Source organism: Phycodurus eques, chromosome 21 (assembly GCF_024500275.1).
Source record: "Phycodurus eques isolate BA_2022a chromosome 21, UOR_Pequ_1.1, whole genome shotgun sequence".
Classification (NCBI taxonomy): domain Eukaryota; kingdom Metazoa; phylum Chordata; class Actinopteri; order Syngnathiformes; family Syngnathidae; genus Phycodurus; species Phycodurus eques.
This window is the reverse complement of record NC_084545.1, coordinates 14,039,305-14,058,419: the sequence shown is the minus strand read 5'-3', so window position 1 is coordinate 14,058,419 and position 19,115 is coordinate 14,039,305. Positions and strand designations below refer to the sequence as shown.

At 41.2% G+C, this 19,115-nt stretch overlaps 1 protein-coding gene across 1 annotated transcript in view; it reads right to left on the bottom strand.

Moving 5' to 3' along the window:
- Positions 1-1,120: 1,120 nt before the first annotated feature.
- Positions 1,121-19,115, bottom strand: part of LOC133396828 (rho-associated protein kinase 1-like) — a 31,544-nt gene continuing 13,549 nt past the window's right edge. The window contains exons 3-7 of the mRNA XM_061667059.1: positions 18,456-18,565; positions 16,203-16,296; positions 16,101-16,141; positions 7,538-7,640; positions 1,121-1,336 (exon numbers count right to left, since the gene is read on the bottom strand). Of these exons, the coding sequence (XP_061523043.1) occupies positions 1,121-1,336; positions 7,538-7,640; positions 16,101-16,141; positions 16,203-16,296; positions 18,456-18,565 (564 nt within the window). The remainder of the gene's footprint in view (positions 1,337-7,537; positions 7,641-16,100; positions 16,142-16,202; positions 16,297-18,455; positions 18,566-19,115) is intronic.

Here is a 19,115-nt window from a genome sequence, read left to right as displayed (position 1 = left end):
TAAAATGCTTTCAGTGTGCCGTTTTTTTTTGTGCTTGTAGAAAAAAAAAAAGATTTTACTCTCCCGACAAATGACTTCGAAGAAATCATTATTTTATTCTTGGAATATTACAATCTGTTGGAATCACATTGACTTTTTTCCATGTAAATTATGTATTGTTCTTCTTTCCACCTGGCTTGACATTCCTTAACATAACAGAAGTACAGAAACTTACTAACTTTTTAGTGTGTACTGTCTTACTATGCTTATATTGGAATAAAATTAAAACAAAAATCCTTGTTAAATTTTGATCCAGGAATCCATCTTTACTTTTGTCATTGAGAGATTTTTCAACATTTTAATTTCCGGTACACAGTGTGGTGCTGATCTGAATCAGTCTGATCCGGCTGTGGTGACGATTCAAATTAGTTAGTTAGTAAGTTTGTTTGTTTGTTAGCAGGATTACAGAAAATCTACTCCACCTGAACTCTGTGAACTATTGTAGATGGATAACACGGAACAAGGAAGAACCCATTACATTTTGGAACGGTTTTGGATCAAAGTGTAGAGTGATGAATATTATTGATCTTTTTTACCCCTCATATGTATATTGTATATATTCATTTTAATGACGTTGTAATTCAAGCATAGCATCTATTTTTGACACTGATACAAATTAGGATTTTTCTTTAATCAAGTGGTTTTAACATTTTGCAGTGTGCATTGCGTATCAGGTAAGAGTTTAAATCTATAATAAATGTGTATAAAATACTAAGAGGGAATGTCCCAATTCAGGAAGTACAGATAAATTCAAGGTAATTTTAAGGGAATTCGACTATCTGCCGGTTCTGGAGAGCTCCCCCTTCCTTCCTTCAGGCGATAAGCACCCTGGGACTTGACATTGACCCGCAGGACATTAACCTCATACTGAGCATGCTCCCCAGTGAGGAGTTGGAGGTCAAAAAGCCGTGACAGGTCAAAGTGTTCTGCGGGCTTTATTTGGTCGGCTCCCTACCTGGTCTTAGTTCTCCTGGGGAGTAGAGGGGAGGAGGCCTCGCCCGTATAGCTTCAACCAAAGCCTGGGATTCACCTGGTCAAGCTAACTTGGCTCCACTGGGCTCACCTTGGGTTTTAGATCCGCTCAGTGCCCCTTGTCGCTTCTTTCAGGTTGGGAGGAGGAGGGGCGAGGTGGAGGGGATGAAGGACGGGTGATGGAGAGGAGAGGTGGGCGGGCACTGGCAGGGAGGTGGACGCAGGTGGGAGGAAGCGGGCGATGGCACTCCACTTGTGTGTACATGCACCTCTCTTCCTCCAGCTGCCTCCGCAAGTGCTTGTTCTCCTTGCTGACAGCCTTTAACTGGAGAGGGGGAGAGAAGAAACAAACAAAACAAAAAAAACCTCAGCAAAGACCATCGCAATATTTTAGAAGGAACAACTTCAGTTTATCATGAGGTGTCACTTTGAGAGATGTTTCGTCCACACAATTAAATCCCATCAACCAAATTAAAAATCTAATTCAAAGTTACCGATAAAAATCAATCATCAGAAGCCAACAACAGTATGGTGATGAACTTGCCGGCATCCCATTATATGCTTAATTGCTGCTTCACACTTGCTTTTATGCATGTGCAAAAAGACATGGAAAATTGCACGGGTCTGTGTGCTTGTGTGCGCGCTCACAGCGTTATATGGATGCTTGCGGGTGTCACACTGTGATGTATATTTCAACATTAAAACCAAACCAACCAATTGAAGCAATCATGAGAGGACAATTTAACACAAAACATCCATGACAGGCGGCACAGTGGACAACTGGTTAGAGCATCTGCCTCACAGTTCTGAGGATCGGGGTTCAATCCCCGGCCCCGCCTGTGTGGAGTTTGCATGTTCTCCCCGTGCCTCGGTGGGTTTTCTCCGGGCACTCGGGTTTCCTCCCACATCCCAAAAACATGCATGAATTGGAGACTCTAAATTGCCCGTAGGCGTGACTGTGCGTGCGAAAGGTTGTTTGTTAGTATGTGCCCTGCGATTGGCTGGCAACCAGTTCAGGGTGTGTGAGGAGATAGGCTCCGACACGCCCGCGACCCTAGTGAGGAGATGCGGCTCAGAAAATGGATGGATGGATGGACATCCAAAAAAAAAAAAAAAAAAGGTCCTGTGTCACAATAACTTGTTGGCCATGAAAAAAAAGACAGAAACAGCTAAATTGAGGGTTTTGGAACATTCAACCATTCATGAGGGGGAGTTTAAAAAGTGCAAATATTTGCATTTGTTGTTAAGAGCAGGGTAATTACATTGCTAAAGTGGCAGTCTAAAAATTGTAATATGGCAGATAAAAGGGAGAGAGCAATTTGAAATAATGTATTTTTAGCAGTGAGGGAGAGGAAAATAAGAAATTAAAGAAGACAAGAGACTTGCCGGGTAATGACAGCTGCATACATCCACATCTGGGTGTATTTGTGTGCGTGTGTACAGATATAGGAAAGACGTTTCTATGAGGTTCCACTAATATTGCCCGACTAAATACACACACGTGCACACAGAGACTAATCTGATGACTACAAATAACTCGGGTTTTAGGCTTAACCCTTGAGGAGCCAATGACACGATGTGTCAAAACCAGCCAAAGGCGCTTAAGGAGTATTTAGTCGCTCTGACAGGAAAACATCCAATCAAATTTGTGGAAGGAAAAAAAAGTGACATTTATAATTAGCTGTGCATTTTAATTTTCTTCAACTTTAAGTATGCCTAATTACAAGGGTTGGAAAGGTGGTGGAAAAAAAAAAATCACAGCTTGTCTCCTCATCCTTCACAAAAATGTGTGAACTCAGGTGATTGTATTTGGATGAAAGGGCATGTGTGTGTGTGTGTGTGTGTGAGAAAGGAGTGTGTTTGCACTTGTATTCGAATATTTAAATGCAGATTAGACATCATTGACAAAACATGGAAAATAATCGCCAGCTGTCTAAAAGAAAAGTCGCTGTGAAATTGTTTTGCATGGCCTTCATTTGTAATGTGTGCTTTGGAACATTTGTTAAAAGCATCCCCGTTTTCCATCTTTGTGTGAAACTACAATAAAATTATTTTCTTTAGCAGACACTTAAAGGGGACACATTATGGAAAACTGACTTTCATATTGCTTCTATTGGTCTCTGGAGTGCCTGCCTATCAGGTGTGAAATTACACAACGGAATATTTTTTTGGAGCTAAGTTAGAAAATGTGTCTTAAAACAAGTTTGACCTTCTTGTTACATCAAATCAGTCAAATGTAAATAATACTGCTTTCACACTGAGTTCCTCTACCCATGACTTGGCAGCTACCTGGGCGAAAGATAATTCATTTTCTATTCTTGCCTGACTACATGGCTACATCTCCCAAGTAAGCTACTTGGAAAGTGTTGCGATTCTCTTCTCGTTGTGTTAAACATAAATAAAAACAGAATACAATGATTTGCAAATCATGTTCGATCTATATTTAATTGAATACACTACAAAGACAAGATATTTCATGTTCAAACTGATAAACTTGATTGTTTTTAGCAAATAATCATTAACTTAGAATTTTATGGCTGCAACACGTTTCAAAAAAGCTGGGACAGGGTCATGTTTACCACTGTGTTACATCGCCTTTTCTTTTAACAACATTCAATAAACCTTTGGGAACTGAGGACACTAATTGTTGAAGCTTTGTAGGTGGAATTCTTTCTCATTCTTGCTTGATGTACAGCAACAGTCCGGTGTCTCCCTTGTCGTATTTTACGCTTCATCATGCACCACACATTTTCAATGGGAGACAGGTCTGGACTGCAGCTAGGCCAGTCTAGTACCCGCACTCTTTTACGACGAAGCCACGCTGTTGTAACACGTGCAGAATGTGGTTTGGCATTGTCTTGCTGAAAGAAGCAGGGGCGTCCATGAAAAAGACGTCGCTTGGATGGCAGCATATGTTTCTCCAAAACCTGTATGTACCTTTCAGCATTAATGGTGCCTTCACAGATGTGTAAGTTACACATGCCATTGGCACTAACACAGCCCCATACCATCACAGATGCTGGCTTTTGAACTTTGCGTCCATAACAGTCCGGATGGTTCTTTTCTTCTTTGGCCCGGAGGACACAACGTCTCCAAGTCTGGGCTGTACAAAGGGTTCACATACTTTTCCCTCCCACTGTGCACTTCCCTGCCTCCTCTTCTGCCATGGTCTCCAGCCGTGCGCTTTCCATCCACTTCAATGCATTATCAGACAATTTGCGGGCATATAAACTATCTAACGTTTGGGAAACATAGCGTCAGTGGATGCCAGCCACCATGTTGCATAATCACGAAAAAAGCTTCACTACTGAAAAGCTATTTGATGTAGAAAACAATGTGTGACCACACTACTGAGGAGTGTAGTTAAGGTAGTAACCCTGCCACTTGTAACTTTGCAGTAAATAGTATGGTGGCCCTGAAGTGCAAAACACAACAGCAACAGTGTTTTTTTTTAATTTGCCGTCGTGTTTAGTTATATGCTGTTGTGTTTTTTGATTTGCTCTTGTGTTTCATTATCTGCTGTTGTGATTAGTTATTTGTTGTTGTGTTTTTTACTTGAAGTTGTGTTCAGTTATTTGCTGTTGTGTTTTGCACTTCAGGGCAACCGTAACATAGGCCAAAAGCTAAACATTGCTGGAGCGTTGTTGAATGAACAAATTACCGTTATTTACCAGCCTTAACAGTGATAGCTTCTGATAACCGGCACATAAACAGACTATATAATATTACAGGATACAGTCACTAGAATAGCTACCACATACAGTGTGTCTATCACTCTCTTGCTCAGGAATCTCTTCTTGCTCTGGGTGTGACTAAAGTTCAAACATATTGTATTTGGATTTACTGCTGTACTTTCACAACATAAAACTACATAGATCATTTTACACTTGAGACTATGTGAGTCCTGGGATGCACATGTCATGGAAACAATGAGTCCCAAGCTGGGAACAATGAATCCCTGCAATGTATCATCACGGAATACAGATACAGTAATCCTCCGCTATATCATGGTTCTTGCTTCGCGGCCCCACGATATTGCAGATTTTTATTACAGGTGTTACTCTATTTGTATACCCTTTGTACAATATTTTTGTGTCATCCATTGTTCTTGTTCTCTCAGTATAGTATGTGTTTAGGCCTGTCATGATAGCACATTTTTTAGGACGATATATTTTCCCAAAAGCTACGACAAACAAGAGTATCGATGTTTTTTTATGCCACTGATACAATGATACTAGATCATAATAATTCAAGTACATAATTTTCAAGAACAATTCACTTTTAATTCTGATTCTAATAGACATTGACATTGTAATGTAGAACAATACATAAAATATCAGATACAAAATAAATAAAACAGTCTGTTCACAAACATTGTACATCTACATATATTGAAATTTGTCACAGCGGGATAACAATCCTTAATGCTTGAACAGGCCATATTCTGTCAGTCAAGTTTCCATTTGGTTAAGAAAAAGTGCCAAGTAGCAACACTGACAATACAAGTAGACCAAAGCAACCTGTTTTGATTCAAGATTTGTACTACTATTTAAAGGTCTGCAGCCTTTCTTTAAACGCTGCTTTGTCAACATGTACAATGGCTACATAGCTTACAATTGTAATGCTGTACTTTATTTAATGAGCAGATGTGCGCCATGTTCATGTTTGCATTTGCATTGTTGGGAAAAGGGTTCCATAATTACAAGCTGACGGGAAACGGGAGATGGCCCACTGTGTTTTTTGTTCCCAGCTGAATAAATTGGGTGGGATGGTTGTGTTTAAAATGGATTTTGTCACTTTGAGGTTTTAACTTGTGTTGTCTTTGTTGCGACTTCATACAAATTTCACATAGCAGCTTGTTGTTGTTAGCGGGAGGGCCGCGATCATCTGGCTTGAGTCCAAAATGTTCCCACATCGTCGCGGTGGCAATAGGCTTTGGAACTAATTCCATGTATGCTGCTCAATTTTCTGGAACTGCAGCTGCCCGCTTGCCGTCAGAGAACTTAGCTTCGTGTACGCTAGCGACTACATTTCAAACGCACAGCGAGACACACACGGAGGGTTCCGGCTCTTCACTATCTCTGATTGGTTTAGAGACCAAGATGGTGAAACCCATTGTGTGTCTGCTTATGAAAAAAAAAAAAAAAACACTTTCTTCCTCAAATGACTGGACATCTGTACGCACCGTTTTTTTTGTTGTTGTTTTTTTTGGCTGCACCATTCAGAAACTAGGGCGCATATCCGACCAAAATAGCCCTGCCTCGTCCCGAAAAACTTCATACACCGGATTTCTAGCACCACGCCAGAGTACTAAGCCATGAGTCCAAAGACGCAGATTGATCGTACTTTATGCGTCGCTGTTAATTTTTGTGCGTCGAGGACGCGGGACGCACATCAAACGAGATCCCTGAAACTCTATAAGTGTTTTCAGGCATATTTGCAGGTGTGTATTTGGGGATCGTTTGGACAACAATTTCATCTGGAAATGAAACTTTAGACAAACTACCCAAAATCATTCACATGATAAACAAAGTACCCTTGGAACGTTATGTTTTCGGCCTCGTAAACACTATTGTCATGTAAGCGAATGGCTAAAACGAAAGGGATGTTTCTCTCTCTTTTCAGTCAAATAAAAAAATAAAGAAAAACAATCCCTAAATACTTGTGAGGTGCACGTCAAGGGTAAATCTTAAGACAAGCCATTGGCTATTCACCAACGAGACTTCGTGGTAGAAAGTAGAGATGTAGACCTGATTTGTAACATCATTCTGACACTTTCCAGCGGAACATGAGCGATGTCAGTGTGTAGAAATGAGTGTGTGCGTGTCTTGGTGTTTCACTGGATGAATGGAATGATTCACACAGCAGATTAAGAGATGCTAATACACAGCCAGCCTGTTCAATAGCCCCTCTCTCATGTGCACAGATAACATTGAATTTGCATGTCAGTCAAGTTCAACACGAGCTTGAACAGCGCTTGTCGCCAGTCAGCGGGCCAGCGCACAAAACTATTCCAAAGTCAGTAGAGCGATTCTGCAAGCCCTGCACTTTCTTTTCTTTTCTTTCTTTCTTTTCTGAGTGGGCTGATGAGTACTTTTGATTTGTCCTCCTTTGGTGATTTGGTGATTCTTGCGAAATTCAACACAGTGAAGAAAAAATGCCAGTTTTTTTCCTGAGAATATTCCTGTGTCCCCTCACACACACTGTTTTATCACAGCGCTATCAAGGGGAGATCAGCACAGCAGTATTGCTATACACCCCTACCTCACTTTCATCAAAGGGAAATCATTTACCGGTGGAAAGAGACGTCATAGCTTTTTCTTTGATATAATTTGCTCTTATTCTTCCTCCACCTTCTTGCACATCTCGCACCACACCCCTTAACGCCACCCTTTATCGTCGGAAGAGGAAATGCCTGTCTATTTTGAAGTTGGACCTATGAAGTCTTTCTTTTCTTTGTGAGTTCCACAGCAGGAGGGCCGCAAGGTTTTTGTGCACTATGTTTGTGTGCACTGTCTCACCTCACCTGTTGATTTAGCAGACTGATGGCGTCCATGTTGCGCTGCAGTTTGGTCTGCATGTCAGCCAGTCTGGTCAGATTCAGCACCATGCAAGTCTCCTTATCAAGGCTGGAAGTACATGTGGTATTTGAACTTACTAATTAATAGCTAATGTATAAACATGTAATCACAGATTAATAGCTTTGTACATATACAGTGGTAACGGAAAGTATTCAGACCCCCTTAATTGTTTTACTCTTTGTTATATTGCAGCCATTTGTTAAAAAACATTTACGGTATTTTTTTTCCTCATTAATGTACACACAGCACCCCATATTGAAATCTTTGCTGATTTATTAAAAATGAAAAAATGAAATATCACACCGCCATAATTATTCAGAACCTTTGCTGTGACACGCATATGTTTAACTCGGGTGCTGTCCATTTCTTCTGATCATCCCTGAGATGATTCTGGACCTTCATTGGAGTCCAGCTGTGTTTGATTATACTGATTGGACTTGATTAGGAAAGCCACACACCGGTCTATATAAGACCTTACAGCTCACAGTGCATGTCAGAGCAAATGAGAATCATGAGGTCAAAGGAACTGCCTGAAGAGCTCAGAGACAGAATTGTGGCAAGGCACAGATCTGGCCAAGGTTACAAAAACAATCTTCTGCATTTAAAGTTCCTAAGAGCACAGTGGCCTGCATAATCCTGAAATGGAAGACGCTTGTGAGGATCAGAACCCTTCCTTGAGCTGGCCGTCCGGCTAAACTGAGCAATTGGGGCAGAAGAGCCTTGGTGAGAGAGGTAAAGAAGAACCCAAAGATCACTGTAGGTGAGCTCCAGAGATGCAGTCGGGAGATGGGAGAAAGTTCTAAAAAGTCAACCATCACTGCAAAGATGAATGCTGTCAAGTACAGGGACATCCTGGACGGAAACCTTCGCCAGAGTCCTCAGGACCTCAGACTGGGCCGAAGGTTCACCTTCCAACAAGACAATGACCCTAAGGACACAGCTAAAATAACGAAGGAATGGCTTCAGAACAACTCCCTGACTGTTCTTGAATGGCCCAGCCAGAGCCCTGACTTAAATCCAATCACCACCACAGAACTGGAGAGGATCTGCAAGGAGGAATGGCAGAGGATCCCCAGATCCAGGTGTGAAAAACTTGTTGCATCTTTCCCCAAAAGACTCATGGCTGTATTAGCTCAAAAGGGTGCTTCTACGAAATACTGAGCAAAGGGTCTGAATACCTATGGCTGTGTGATATTTCAGTTTTTCTTTTTTAATAACTCTGCAAAAAAAATTAGTTTTTTTTCTGTCAATATGGGGTGCTGTGTGTAGATTGAGGGGGGGGGGGGGGAATGAACTTAAATGATGTTGGCAAATGGCTGCAATATAAGAAAGAGTGAAAAATTTAAGGGGGTCTGAATAATTTCCATACCCACTGCATGTCCATTCATCCAGTCACAATAGTGCTTGTCCTTATTAGGAGGAGCCTATCCCTACTGACTTTGTACCCCCTGGACTGGTAGGTAAAGACCAACAGAACACATTGTCCAGGACTGAATCCATGCGTGATCCCAAACAGTATGTTCTGTTTTCAGATCAAGAGCGGAGTGCCCGGAGGAAAGCCACGCAGGCACGGGGAGGACATGCAAACTCCACACAGGCAGGGCCGGGGATTGAACCCCGGTCCTCAGAACTGTGAGGCTGACGCTCTAACCAGTCGATCACCGTGCCGCCAAAACATAAGTTAATAATTTAATTTCAAAACAACAGCGATGACTTTGTATTTATTGTGGAAAAATGTGAAACATAAATGAATCTAAGGCTGGTGCTTAACATTATAAATGTGCGTGAATGTTTCTGCTACTACCGATGCAGTTATTCACAATAGAATATTTTCCCAAATGTTTAATACTGAATCGATTGAAATGTTAGCAGTAGTTAACAGTAGTTTTAAATACAGAGTTCAGACTACAAATTACAGGTTGAGGTAATTTTTAACTGTTAGTTAATGATTATTGTGGTCTTTTAAAAAAAATAAATCTCTCTATATATATATATATATATATATATACATATATATATATCATAGTAAGTTATAGTAACTTACTATATTTATGGGTTTTTTAAATCTTTTATAAGCATAACCTCGTAGAGTTGTACACATTTTATGCATCAACACAAACTTTTAACGTGTTTGCAGAGCACGTTCATTTCTCATTTATGTTCATCCTTCCAATCTGGGGCAAGAAAAGAAGTGGCCATGTATGATCTTCATTATGAGCACGTCCTTATTACTGAACCCAAAGATGGGTGAGTAAATGGCTTTCAGAAATCATTAAATCGTACTACAGCGATACCGAGAGCAAAATGAACGCAACCGCAGACATGCAGGGGAACATTAAGAGTACAAGAAGCCATTTAAGATTTTAACTGTTTATTAAAAATGTTTTTGTGGTAGAGGACAAACAAATGTGGAAGTCTGCTATTTTCAGACCCAGGCCCCGACTAAGAAATGCCTATTAAATTAACGACAGCGAATAATGGCCCTCTGTATGGGCTGAAGAGCGCGCTGCCCCTGCTTTGCGCTACTTCTTTCATGCCTCAGTGAACCTGTCTAGTTAGCATTGAGAGGGGTGGTGGGCTGGGGGGGGGGGCTTAAATACTTTATTGAAGACTTCTTAGGCCATTAAAGTACCACTGTACCTCCCCTATGTTAATGTACTGGTAAAGCACCAAGAAGGGAAATTCTGTGAGGCGATGGTGCAAAAACAGCCTCTTTTTGCCTCCCTTGATAAGATGCACAAGCTCATCGAAATGCTAATAAAGGACATTATTTGTTCCATCATGTTCACAAATACAAACCAGAACAAACTTATAATTTAAAAGAAGAATTTAAAGGGAGGAAAATGTTTCTATTTGGATGAATATATTTGCCTGGAAAGTTTCAGATTCATCGTAAATATTTTTAAGATTGTATGTATTCGTGATGGCAAACTTTGCTTTAAAATAATCATCTATGTAATAAAAGAAGAAAGAAAACCTTAATAGTCCCTCCATTAGGTACACATCCAGAATTTGAGACCCTGCATCCAACATTCTGCCTTTAAAACTACTGTTTTATTCTAAGATTATATCACTGTGTGGTTATTGATTGATGAACGAATTTAACAATATTTATTACGGTTGGTCGCATTGGTGAAGAATTGCAATGCATCATACTGAGAGGTATTTACATTATGAAAGGGGAAAACTACCTGAATTTGAAACAGCTCCGTGTGTAAATCAATAAATTATGACAGTACTTCCATGACAAGTTTCAGTTTCAACCAAGCATTTTCCTCTTTTAAACAGCAGAATATTCGATAAATCGGGTAGCATGGTGATCTAGTGGTTAACATGTCTGCGTCACAGTTCCAACATTGAAGGTGAAATTTTCAGCTCTGGCGGCCCTCCTGTTTAGACTTTTCATGTTCTCTTCGCGCTTGTGTGGGGTTTCTCTGGGTACAGAGTTCACCGTTGTAGTTGTCTTGGTCGCAATCTGCTGCCGGAGATGGAGATGCTATAGACCCGAACACGCACCCCTGCCATCACAGATACTGGCTCTTGAACTTTGGGTTGATAACAATCTGGATGATCCTTTTCCTCCTTGGAGGACACGACGTCCATGATTTGCAAAAGCAATTAGAAATGGGGACTCATTAGACCAGAGCATACTTTTCCACTTTGCGTCAGTCCATCTCAGATGAGAACCCGGCGGCATTTCTTAGTGTTGTTTATATATGGATTTCGTTTTGCATGGTAGAGCTTTAATATGACTGTGACAAACTGTGTTCACTGACAGTGGTTTTCGGAAGAGTTCCCGAGCCTATGTGGCAATATCCTTTACGCAATGATGCCAGTTTTTAATGCAGTAACACCTAAAGGATCGAAGGTCACGGGCATTCAATGTTGTTTTTTGGCATTGAAGAAATTTCAATCTTTTGATGATATTATGGACCGTAAATGATGAAATTCATAAATTCCTTGCAATAGCATGTTGAGAAATGTAGTAATCATAAACTGTTGGACTATTTGCTCACGCAGTTGGTCCCAAAGTGGTGAACCTCTCTCCATCCTTGCTTGTGAACAAATGAGCCTTTCAGTGATACCCAATTTTTATACGCAATCAATTAACCTGCTGTTCCAAACGGGTGTTTTTTGAGCATTCCTTAGCTTTCCCAGTCTTTTGTTGCCCCTGTCCCAGCTTTTTTTGGAACGTGTTGCAAATTCAAGATGGGAGAATATTTGCCAAAAAAAAAAAAAAAAATCAAATGTTTGTTGGAACATTGAATAACATGTCTCTGTAGTGTATTCAATTGAATATAGTTTGAAAGGGATTTGTAAATCATTGTATTCTGGTTTTATTTACATTTCACAAAATGTCCCAATGTCATTGGAATTGGGGTTTGTACCAAAGAAGGGGGAAACATGCATATATTAATCCATCCATCCATTTTCTACACCGCTTAACCTCACTAGGGTCACGGGGTGCTGGAGCCTATCCCAGCTGACTTTGGGCGAATGGCGGACTACACCCTGAACTGGTCGCCAGTCAGTCGCAGGGCAACCATTCGCACTCACATTCATACCGTCACTGAATGGGAACTGAACCCACGGTGCCCGCACCAAAGCCAGGCGAGTGTACCACTACACCATCAGTGACCGCATATATTAATAGTATTTAAAAAAATATATATTTTGTAAGCTTGACCTTGTCTTTGTATGTACAAACAGAACATGGACCTGATTGTCAGAAAAAAAAAAAAAAAAAAAAATCCTATCTGCACCATTTGACAGAATGTAATTTGGATCACTCCCCATTAGGCAACAAACTAATTTAGCCTTGTAAAAGCGCATCGTTTTGAAAGATGAAACCAAATTTTCTGTAAATGACATTCACAAAACGGAAAATAATTGCAACGGAACCTTCCAGATCTTTTAATTTCACACCATAATTATCGCACACCCAACAGCCATGAGCAGAATTGCACACATTTACTTTGATCTGTCGAATTGCCTCTCCAAAATGCAGTATGTCTTCCATAGGGTTCCATCTCAGCAGAATGCGCAGATGTGCAAACACAAAATAAAAATATGATACAAAGGCCTTCCCAGATGCTAATACGGTATTGAGCAGATGATGAGACATAGCCAGAGCAGAGACAACTGCGAGATTTATGTGAGGATGTAGCCGTGCTGGGCGGAACGCCTGTGTAAACATCTGCTCCTGTGTTTAAACGCAAACACGGATGTGTGTAATTAGCTGCTTAACCCAATCAGTGTGTATATAATTACAGTCATTAGTGTCAACGCCTACCAGCCGTACTCTCTAAACTAAGCAATAAACTCTCTGATGCCCCCCCCCCCCCATCCTCCCCCAATCTCCCTTGCATCTTTCTTATTTACTGCTCTTGCACGGCTGTATATTTTATGCAAGGCTAGACTCTCCATTATCGCCGGCTCTGTTCGTCTGCCACATCGCTTCTCTGTTTACACAAATCCTCTGCTGTGATCACAGAGTGCTCTTAATTGGAAGCACATCGTTAGCAGAGCACGCATGATGAGCGCTTCGCCCTGATGGGTTGTGTCACAGCCATTGAGCCAGTGGTCCCAACAGCAAATAATCAACAGCCTCGCCTTCCATCATCGCCTGCACGTCAATTTGCAATGGTTCCTTTTTTGGTAGTTACTTTGAGGTGACATGAGAAAATGCCAAATGTGTAGATGGGGTGGCCCATTGCACCATTTTCAACATACACACTGAACTGGATCAATCAGAATGCATTGTGGGGGGGGGGGGGGGGGGGAAGGTGTGTTCAAAGAATCTAAAGATTGTCATTTTACATGCTACAAAATCCCATTTTCTGGAGGCCCCCACGGCTGCTGTAGCCTCCACCTTTGTGACATTGGTTTTCTCCTGCTACCTCTCACATTCACGGTTTACCTATGCTCAAAGTCAGCTGGGACAGGCTCCAACTCACCCGTGACCTTCCTGAGGACCGACGGTACAGAAATGGATGTTTGGTGGGAAATTCACAACCCTGTCTCAGCTTCCAGCTTTCCTTTTTACGCGGTTACAGTATGGCTCTGATACCAACTCCGAATGTGGAATATTGCCGGGATGACTTGGTCACCCCATGGCAATGATGCAGAATTACCTTTAAAAATGTGGGAAAGTTTCATCTTTAACGGGCAATGTAAAGGTTTTTTCTTTTGTAAATGTTTACTAGCGGGCAAACAAACGGCTATAACAATGAAGGGGGTAATAATTAAGAGTGTAACTTGGAGCAGAGATTATATTATTGGTCCCCCTGTGCCAAATGCAAATTGCTGTTAAAGTATGCCTTGCACAGTTGCTAGCAAATAGAAGACACATATTATGTCCTGTAAAGCTTGGGGGGAAAAAACAAAAAAACCGACCCCCCTATTAAAGTTTTGCTCACCCAAAAAAATAAATAAATGAATAAATAAGTGTTCTGATTTTCAACAGAGGTCTCTTTTATTAATTGAAATATTGATCCTAGGTCACTCTTCCTCACCTGTGAGGGTTGGCGGCAAATGCCACGGGTAATATGAAGCCACGGTGCCACAGCCGCTTGAACGCACAGGCCAATGTAATCATCATACATTGCTTTATTAAAGGCCCTCCTAATGAAAAAATGTCACATTCCGCTGATTGCTGTCAGTGATAGAGACACTGAGCTATCCCCCTTTGCCACCAGTCATACTAATTATACACGGAATGCATATGGCTGTCATGCAAATAACATGACATATCTGTTGCCATATACCGCAGATGTATGATTTTCATACAGATGGCATTTGGGGTAGGTGTGTGTGTGTGTGTCGGGGTATTGAGTGGGGGTTATGATAATGATATGAAATGAATTAGGATTCATCATAACAAAGGATGGGGAGACACTACAGAGGAAGTTTTCATTCACTGATTTTTATTTGATCTCTTTCTATGTTATTATATTCGCTCAATCAAACCACTCTCATGCCAACATCTATATGAACTACCTCCTCTTTTGCTCTTCTCTCTCGCTTGTTCCCAATTATGAGCAAAAGACAAAGAAAAGTCATTCATCTTCCTGTCGCGGCCTCTTAATGATATCATTAAAATGACTGACAGCTTTGAATAGCACCGAGAACTTACCCCAGTCAAAACAAATCTGATCCGTTTTGGAAACACAGCCTGTGTGGTTCATTAAGGGGAAGGGGTGGGGGTGGGGGTCTACAACAGGGTGTGGAAGGGATGGTAGGGTGGGGGCGATTATTCATAATGAGGAAGACCTTAAGGGGTCATATTGGGGGTATGGGGAGTTGTGCTGCAGGCAGGTGCCCCGTCGGGCACGCGGGCACACACACACGCGGACGCACATGCACGTACGCACACTCCTTTCTCACTTCCATCCTGCTCCCATCTGTGCCCCATTCATTCTCATTGCCTTAATGAACATAATAAATATATCTGCCAACCAATGATGAATGCTATTTGACAGCCAACGGGGGTGGCAAGTAGAAGAGGATGCGCCCTTGATTGGAGTGTAATCATTGGTAAAAGCCCAGCATGAATCACATATTCAGATTGGGGATGCGGCACGACACGCACACACAGGTGGCAAAGCCCACGGGGTGTTTCATTCGCAGCCTGGCACTCCTGCTGTTATTGTCATCAGTGGCATTGTCAGGCCAGGATGCTGTGTTACAACGAGACATGGTGGGAAATGTGCTCGTTGAAAGGGGTGGCTGGCACAAATGTGCGTCAAAGGGCCTGTTGGAACAGTTCATTAGCAAAATAAATGGTGGCGCAACTGCAACAGGGAATCATCACTTGCATTTGGCATCAAGATTGGAATTTGAAGTCCAAAAGTCCTTCTCTCAAACAATTTTTAAAAGCTTTTTACAGTGGAACTTCGAAAGCCAAACACAATCTGTTCTGGGATGCTGACGATGTTGAGAATTTTTTGGATAATTTAGAATCAGGGGTGTACTTACCATTCGGCAAACATGGGCAATTCCCTGGGGCCCCGAGAGTTCCAGGGGGCCCGATGATTATGATCCTTTCAACTGCCCCCCCCTTCCCCACTTTATCTTTTAGAGTGCTTGTGCAAACTTGATTCAGAAAGACCACTGCAAAATAAACTTGGCACGGTTGCGGCTATGAAGTGAAGTTACAGTGGAGCGGTGAAAATGAGAACGAGTGGATTTGTATTTATAATTTTTTTTTTAAAATCAAAATTACAAAAGGTTTTAACTTTTTTTTTACGTGGTGACGAATATGTGTAACTGAACACAGAACGAGTCAGAATTGACTTTAGAGGTTCCATTGTATTTATCTTCTGACAGGAAGAAAAAAACAGTAAATGCAATGAAAAGTGATGGATGTCCTCCCTTGTTGTCCTTTGTTCACTACTATGTTAAAATGCGTTAGTAAATGAGACAGGCCTGATCACTGTTAACCGTTCCAAACCATACCATGGTGACATAAAGTGAATTGTACCAATTGGTGTAAAAATAGTTACTTACATTTTCTCATCTTGAATTGCACAAAGGTTCTTCATGTGGGCCTGCAAAAGAATGAAAAAAGATTATTTTTTTAAACATCTGTCATCTTTTCCATTGTCTCACCTTGACATGTCCCATCTCTTTCTTCTGCCCTGTCGCCACTTCTTTCAGTCGCTTCACCTCCGCCACCAGCGTGTCATTAGCCTCCTGAAGATTTCTGCCAAACCAAAGGGAAATGCAGACACCCAGTTCAAGCAGACAGTACACAGTCAGGCTGACAGACGCTATTATCATCAAGAGAGTCTTGTTACATGTGGCAGAGAAAATGCGCAAAGACACACAAAAACGAGATGGTCTGACTGTGATCGTAAAATGTGTAGGTTCGCAGTATCATTTATTACTCAACCATGTGGCAAGTCATATATTGATTTTTCGTTGACTACTGTGACACAGGAAAGTGGTCACTAACTTTTTAAATTGCATTTTTAGTTTGCAACTTTAGATTCAAGCGTACAGTATATTACTACGTTTATCAGGACAGAAACACTGACCGCACTTTTTTGTATGCTGCAATAAAAGGAGGGTTAAGAAGGTTATGGCGCAATGGGGGCGGGGGGTGGCATGACAGCATCAAGACAGAGTCTGACAAGAGCACTTTTATCCCTTTAAAAGACAAATATGTCACACCCTGTCTGTGCACATAACACGTGTGTGCGTGTGTGTGTGTCTGTGTGAGTCATGATGATGCACGCATGACAGAAAGCCTGTCAGGTACAAGTATGTCAAAACAGATGACCTGAATCACTTTATCACAGGCACATATCCACATTTGAATACACTCAAATTTTAATATCCATTGGCATACACAAAGTTACACGTACATACAAGCTAGTTAGTGGTGTTAACATGCAGCACAAGCAGGTGTTGCTATAGCCAGCAACCATTAGGTTCGGGCACCTCACCCAAACATTTATGGCTACGCCCCTGGTTAAGAGTTCAACCCAGATCCTTTAGACTGTGAGGCGGGAACCAAATGCTTCACTATGCTATCATAAACTGTATCTCACTTTGAGTTTAAAAAAAAAGACTACAAAGGCAATATGACAAGACTCTACAGGAGTGAACTTCATTGACTTTTTTTTTTTTTTACTGTTAGAACAGTTATATCCAGCACACTTACTGTAACATTTTTCATTGTCTTAAGAAATCTGTAAATTTTCATAGTGAAGACTTAACAGTCAATGCACATTTGCAGCAGGATTTAAATCACTTTCTCTGTAACAGAATGATACATAAAGCTAACAGATGTTACAGGTTACGTAAGTGTAAATGTATCCACGGGTTTGACGTCGAAAACCAAAATAACAAGAATGGCTGCACATTCTTACACACAACCCCGTACAATCACAACAAGGGGACTGGGAACTTTCTCCCCACTAACATGGCCCCCGTGTGGGCACGTTGCATAGCCAGCAAATGACCAGAGAGAGCCAATCACAAACGTCTGCTTAGAAGGAGGAAGTTGATATTGTAGCGACGTTGGAAGCTATGCTACTTTCCAACATGTCTTTTGTAAAGAATTGTAATTATACAAGCTGAACGTTGCTCTTTTCTTTCCTTTGTTTCTGTTTGCATTGTTACAGATTTGTGTTTTAGTGATTTGCTGGGCTAGTTGGTATGTGGGCATTATCATTTCATAAAACCATGAAAGTGTGTTGTATGTTGAATAACGATGCTTTGGTCATGTTGGCCATATTGCGAAAAGACCTAGCGACTGTAAAATGCTTGCGTGTTCTAACTGCTAATTGCTCAATAAATCTGAGCTTTTGCAGTGATTTTATAAATGTAACTAAAATTGTAATTATGGGAATCTTTCAAAAGCAACTGCAATTGAATTATATGTTTTTTTTCCCAGTAATACAACAAATTGCAATTATGTAAATTTCGAAATGACATAATGTAACATTGTTACATGTAATTCGTTACTCCCCTACACTGGACACAAGCCAGTTCATTATGTAAGCTAGATGCAGTGAATACAGTTTTGGAAAACCATCATGCAGACTAGTGAAAATTCTTTTTTTTTTCTTTGCTTGGGCATGTCCCACGTGTGCAGGTTTATTTCTGGTGAGTAAAAACTGACACTTTGTCTTCAGTGACGCAGAGAAGAACTTGGATTTGGGCTTTCATCTGCTATGCAAGGTTGCCACTAGACACTGACAGAAAAAGGCAAAATTCCTTGCATCTACTCAGACACCCTAAGACAGAGAGCGCATTAACAGAGCCACAGCACTTCTGGAAAGCAACTTGCAAAACAAGTTTCACTCTTCTTGTATCAAATACAGTCTACAGTGTAACTGCGTTGTATTTTCATACTTTTGTTCAGTGACCCATTGTTTGAGATTAGTCACGATGAGCTGGCTCTCGTGGCGAAGGTTGTCGTTGTCTGTACATGATGCCGCCAACTTGTACTGGAGCGTGTCCACCTGTAATAAAGGGAAGGTACAACAACACTTTATTGCCCCTGAAGAAAAAAAAAAAAGTTTTCTCCCCAAGAGCTTAATGTTACAGATCGCATGGTTACCAGTAATACAGTTGTTTAAATGCCAAAAACATAAAATGCATAGAAACAGTCAAAAAGGAAGGCAGAAAGTGATGATGGCAGTACATGCCGAAAACAAGGCCAAACGGTGAAAGATTTGGAGCTTGGGTAATAGTGACAAATGACACAGGTGGCATTTGCTGACACAGATATAAACAGCAGGATAAGGCATTAGGCGGTGCTTAAGGAGGGAAAACCGTGGATGGTTGTGTGGGGTTAACAAGGATGGGATGGCAAAAGTGCTGACTTTCCCATTCCGCTTATCACTCAGGACCTTTTAGGTGCCTAAACTCCAGGGACACATTGCTATTATCGCCCTGGAAACACATTGATATGCCACACGTTCTACCCAGAAAGACTTGCAAACATGAAAAGAACACAATTTAAAGAGCCTTTGAGTATCCCCCAAAAAACATCGTGCAATAATTTACTGT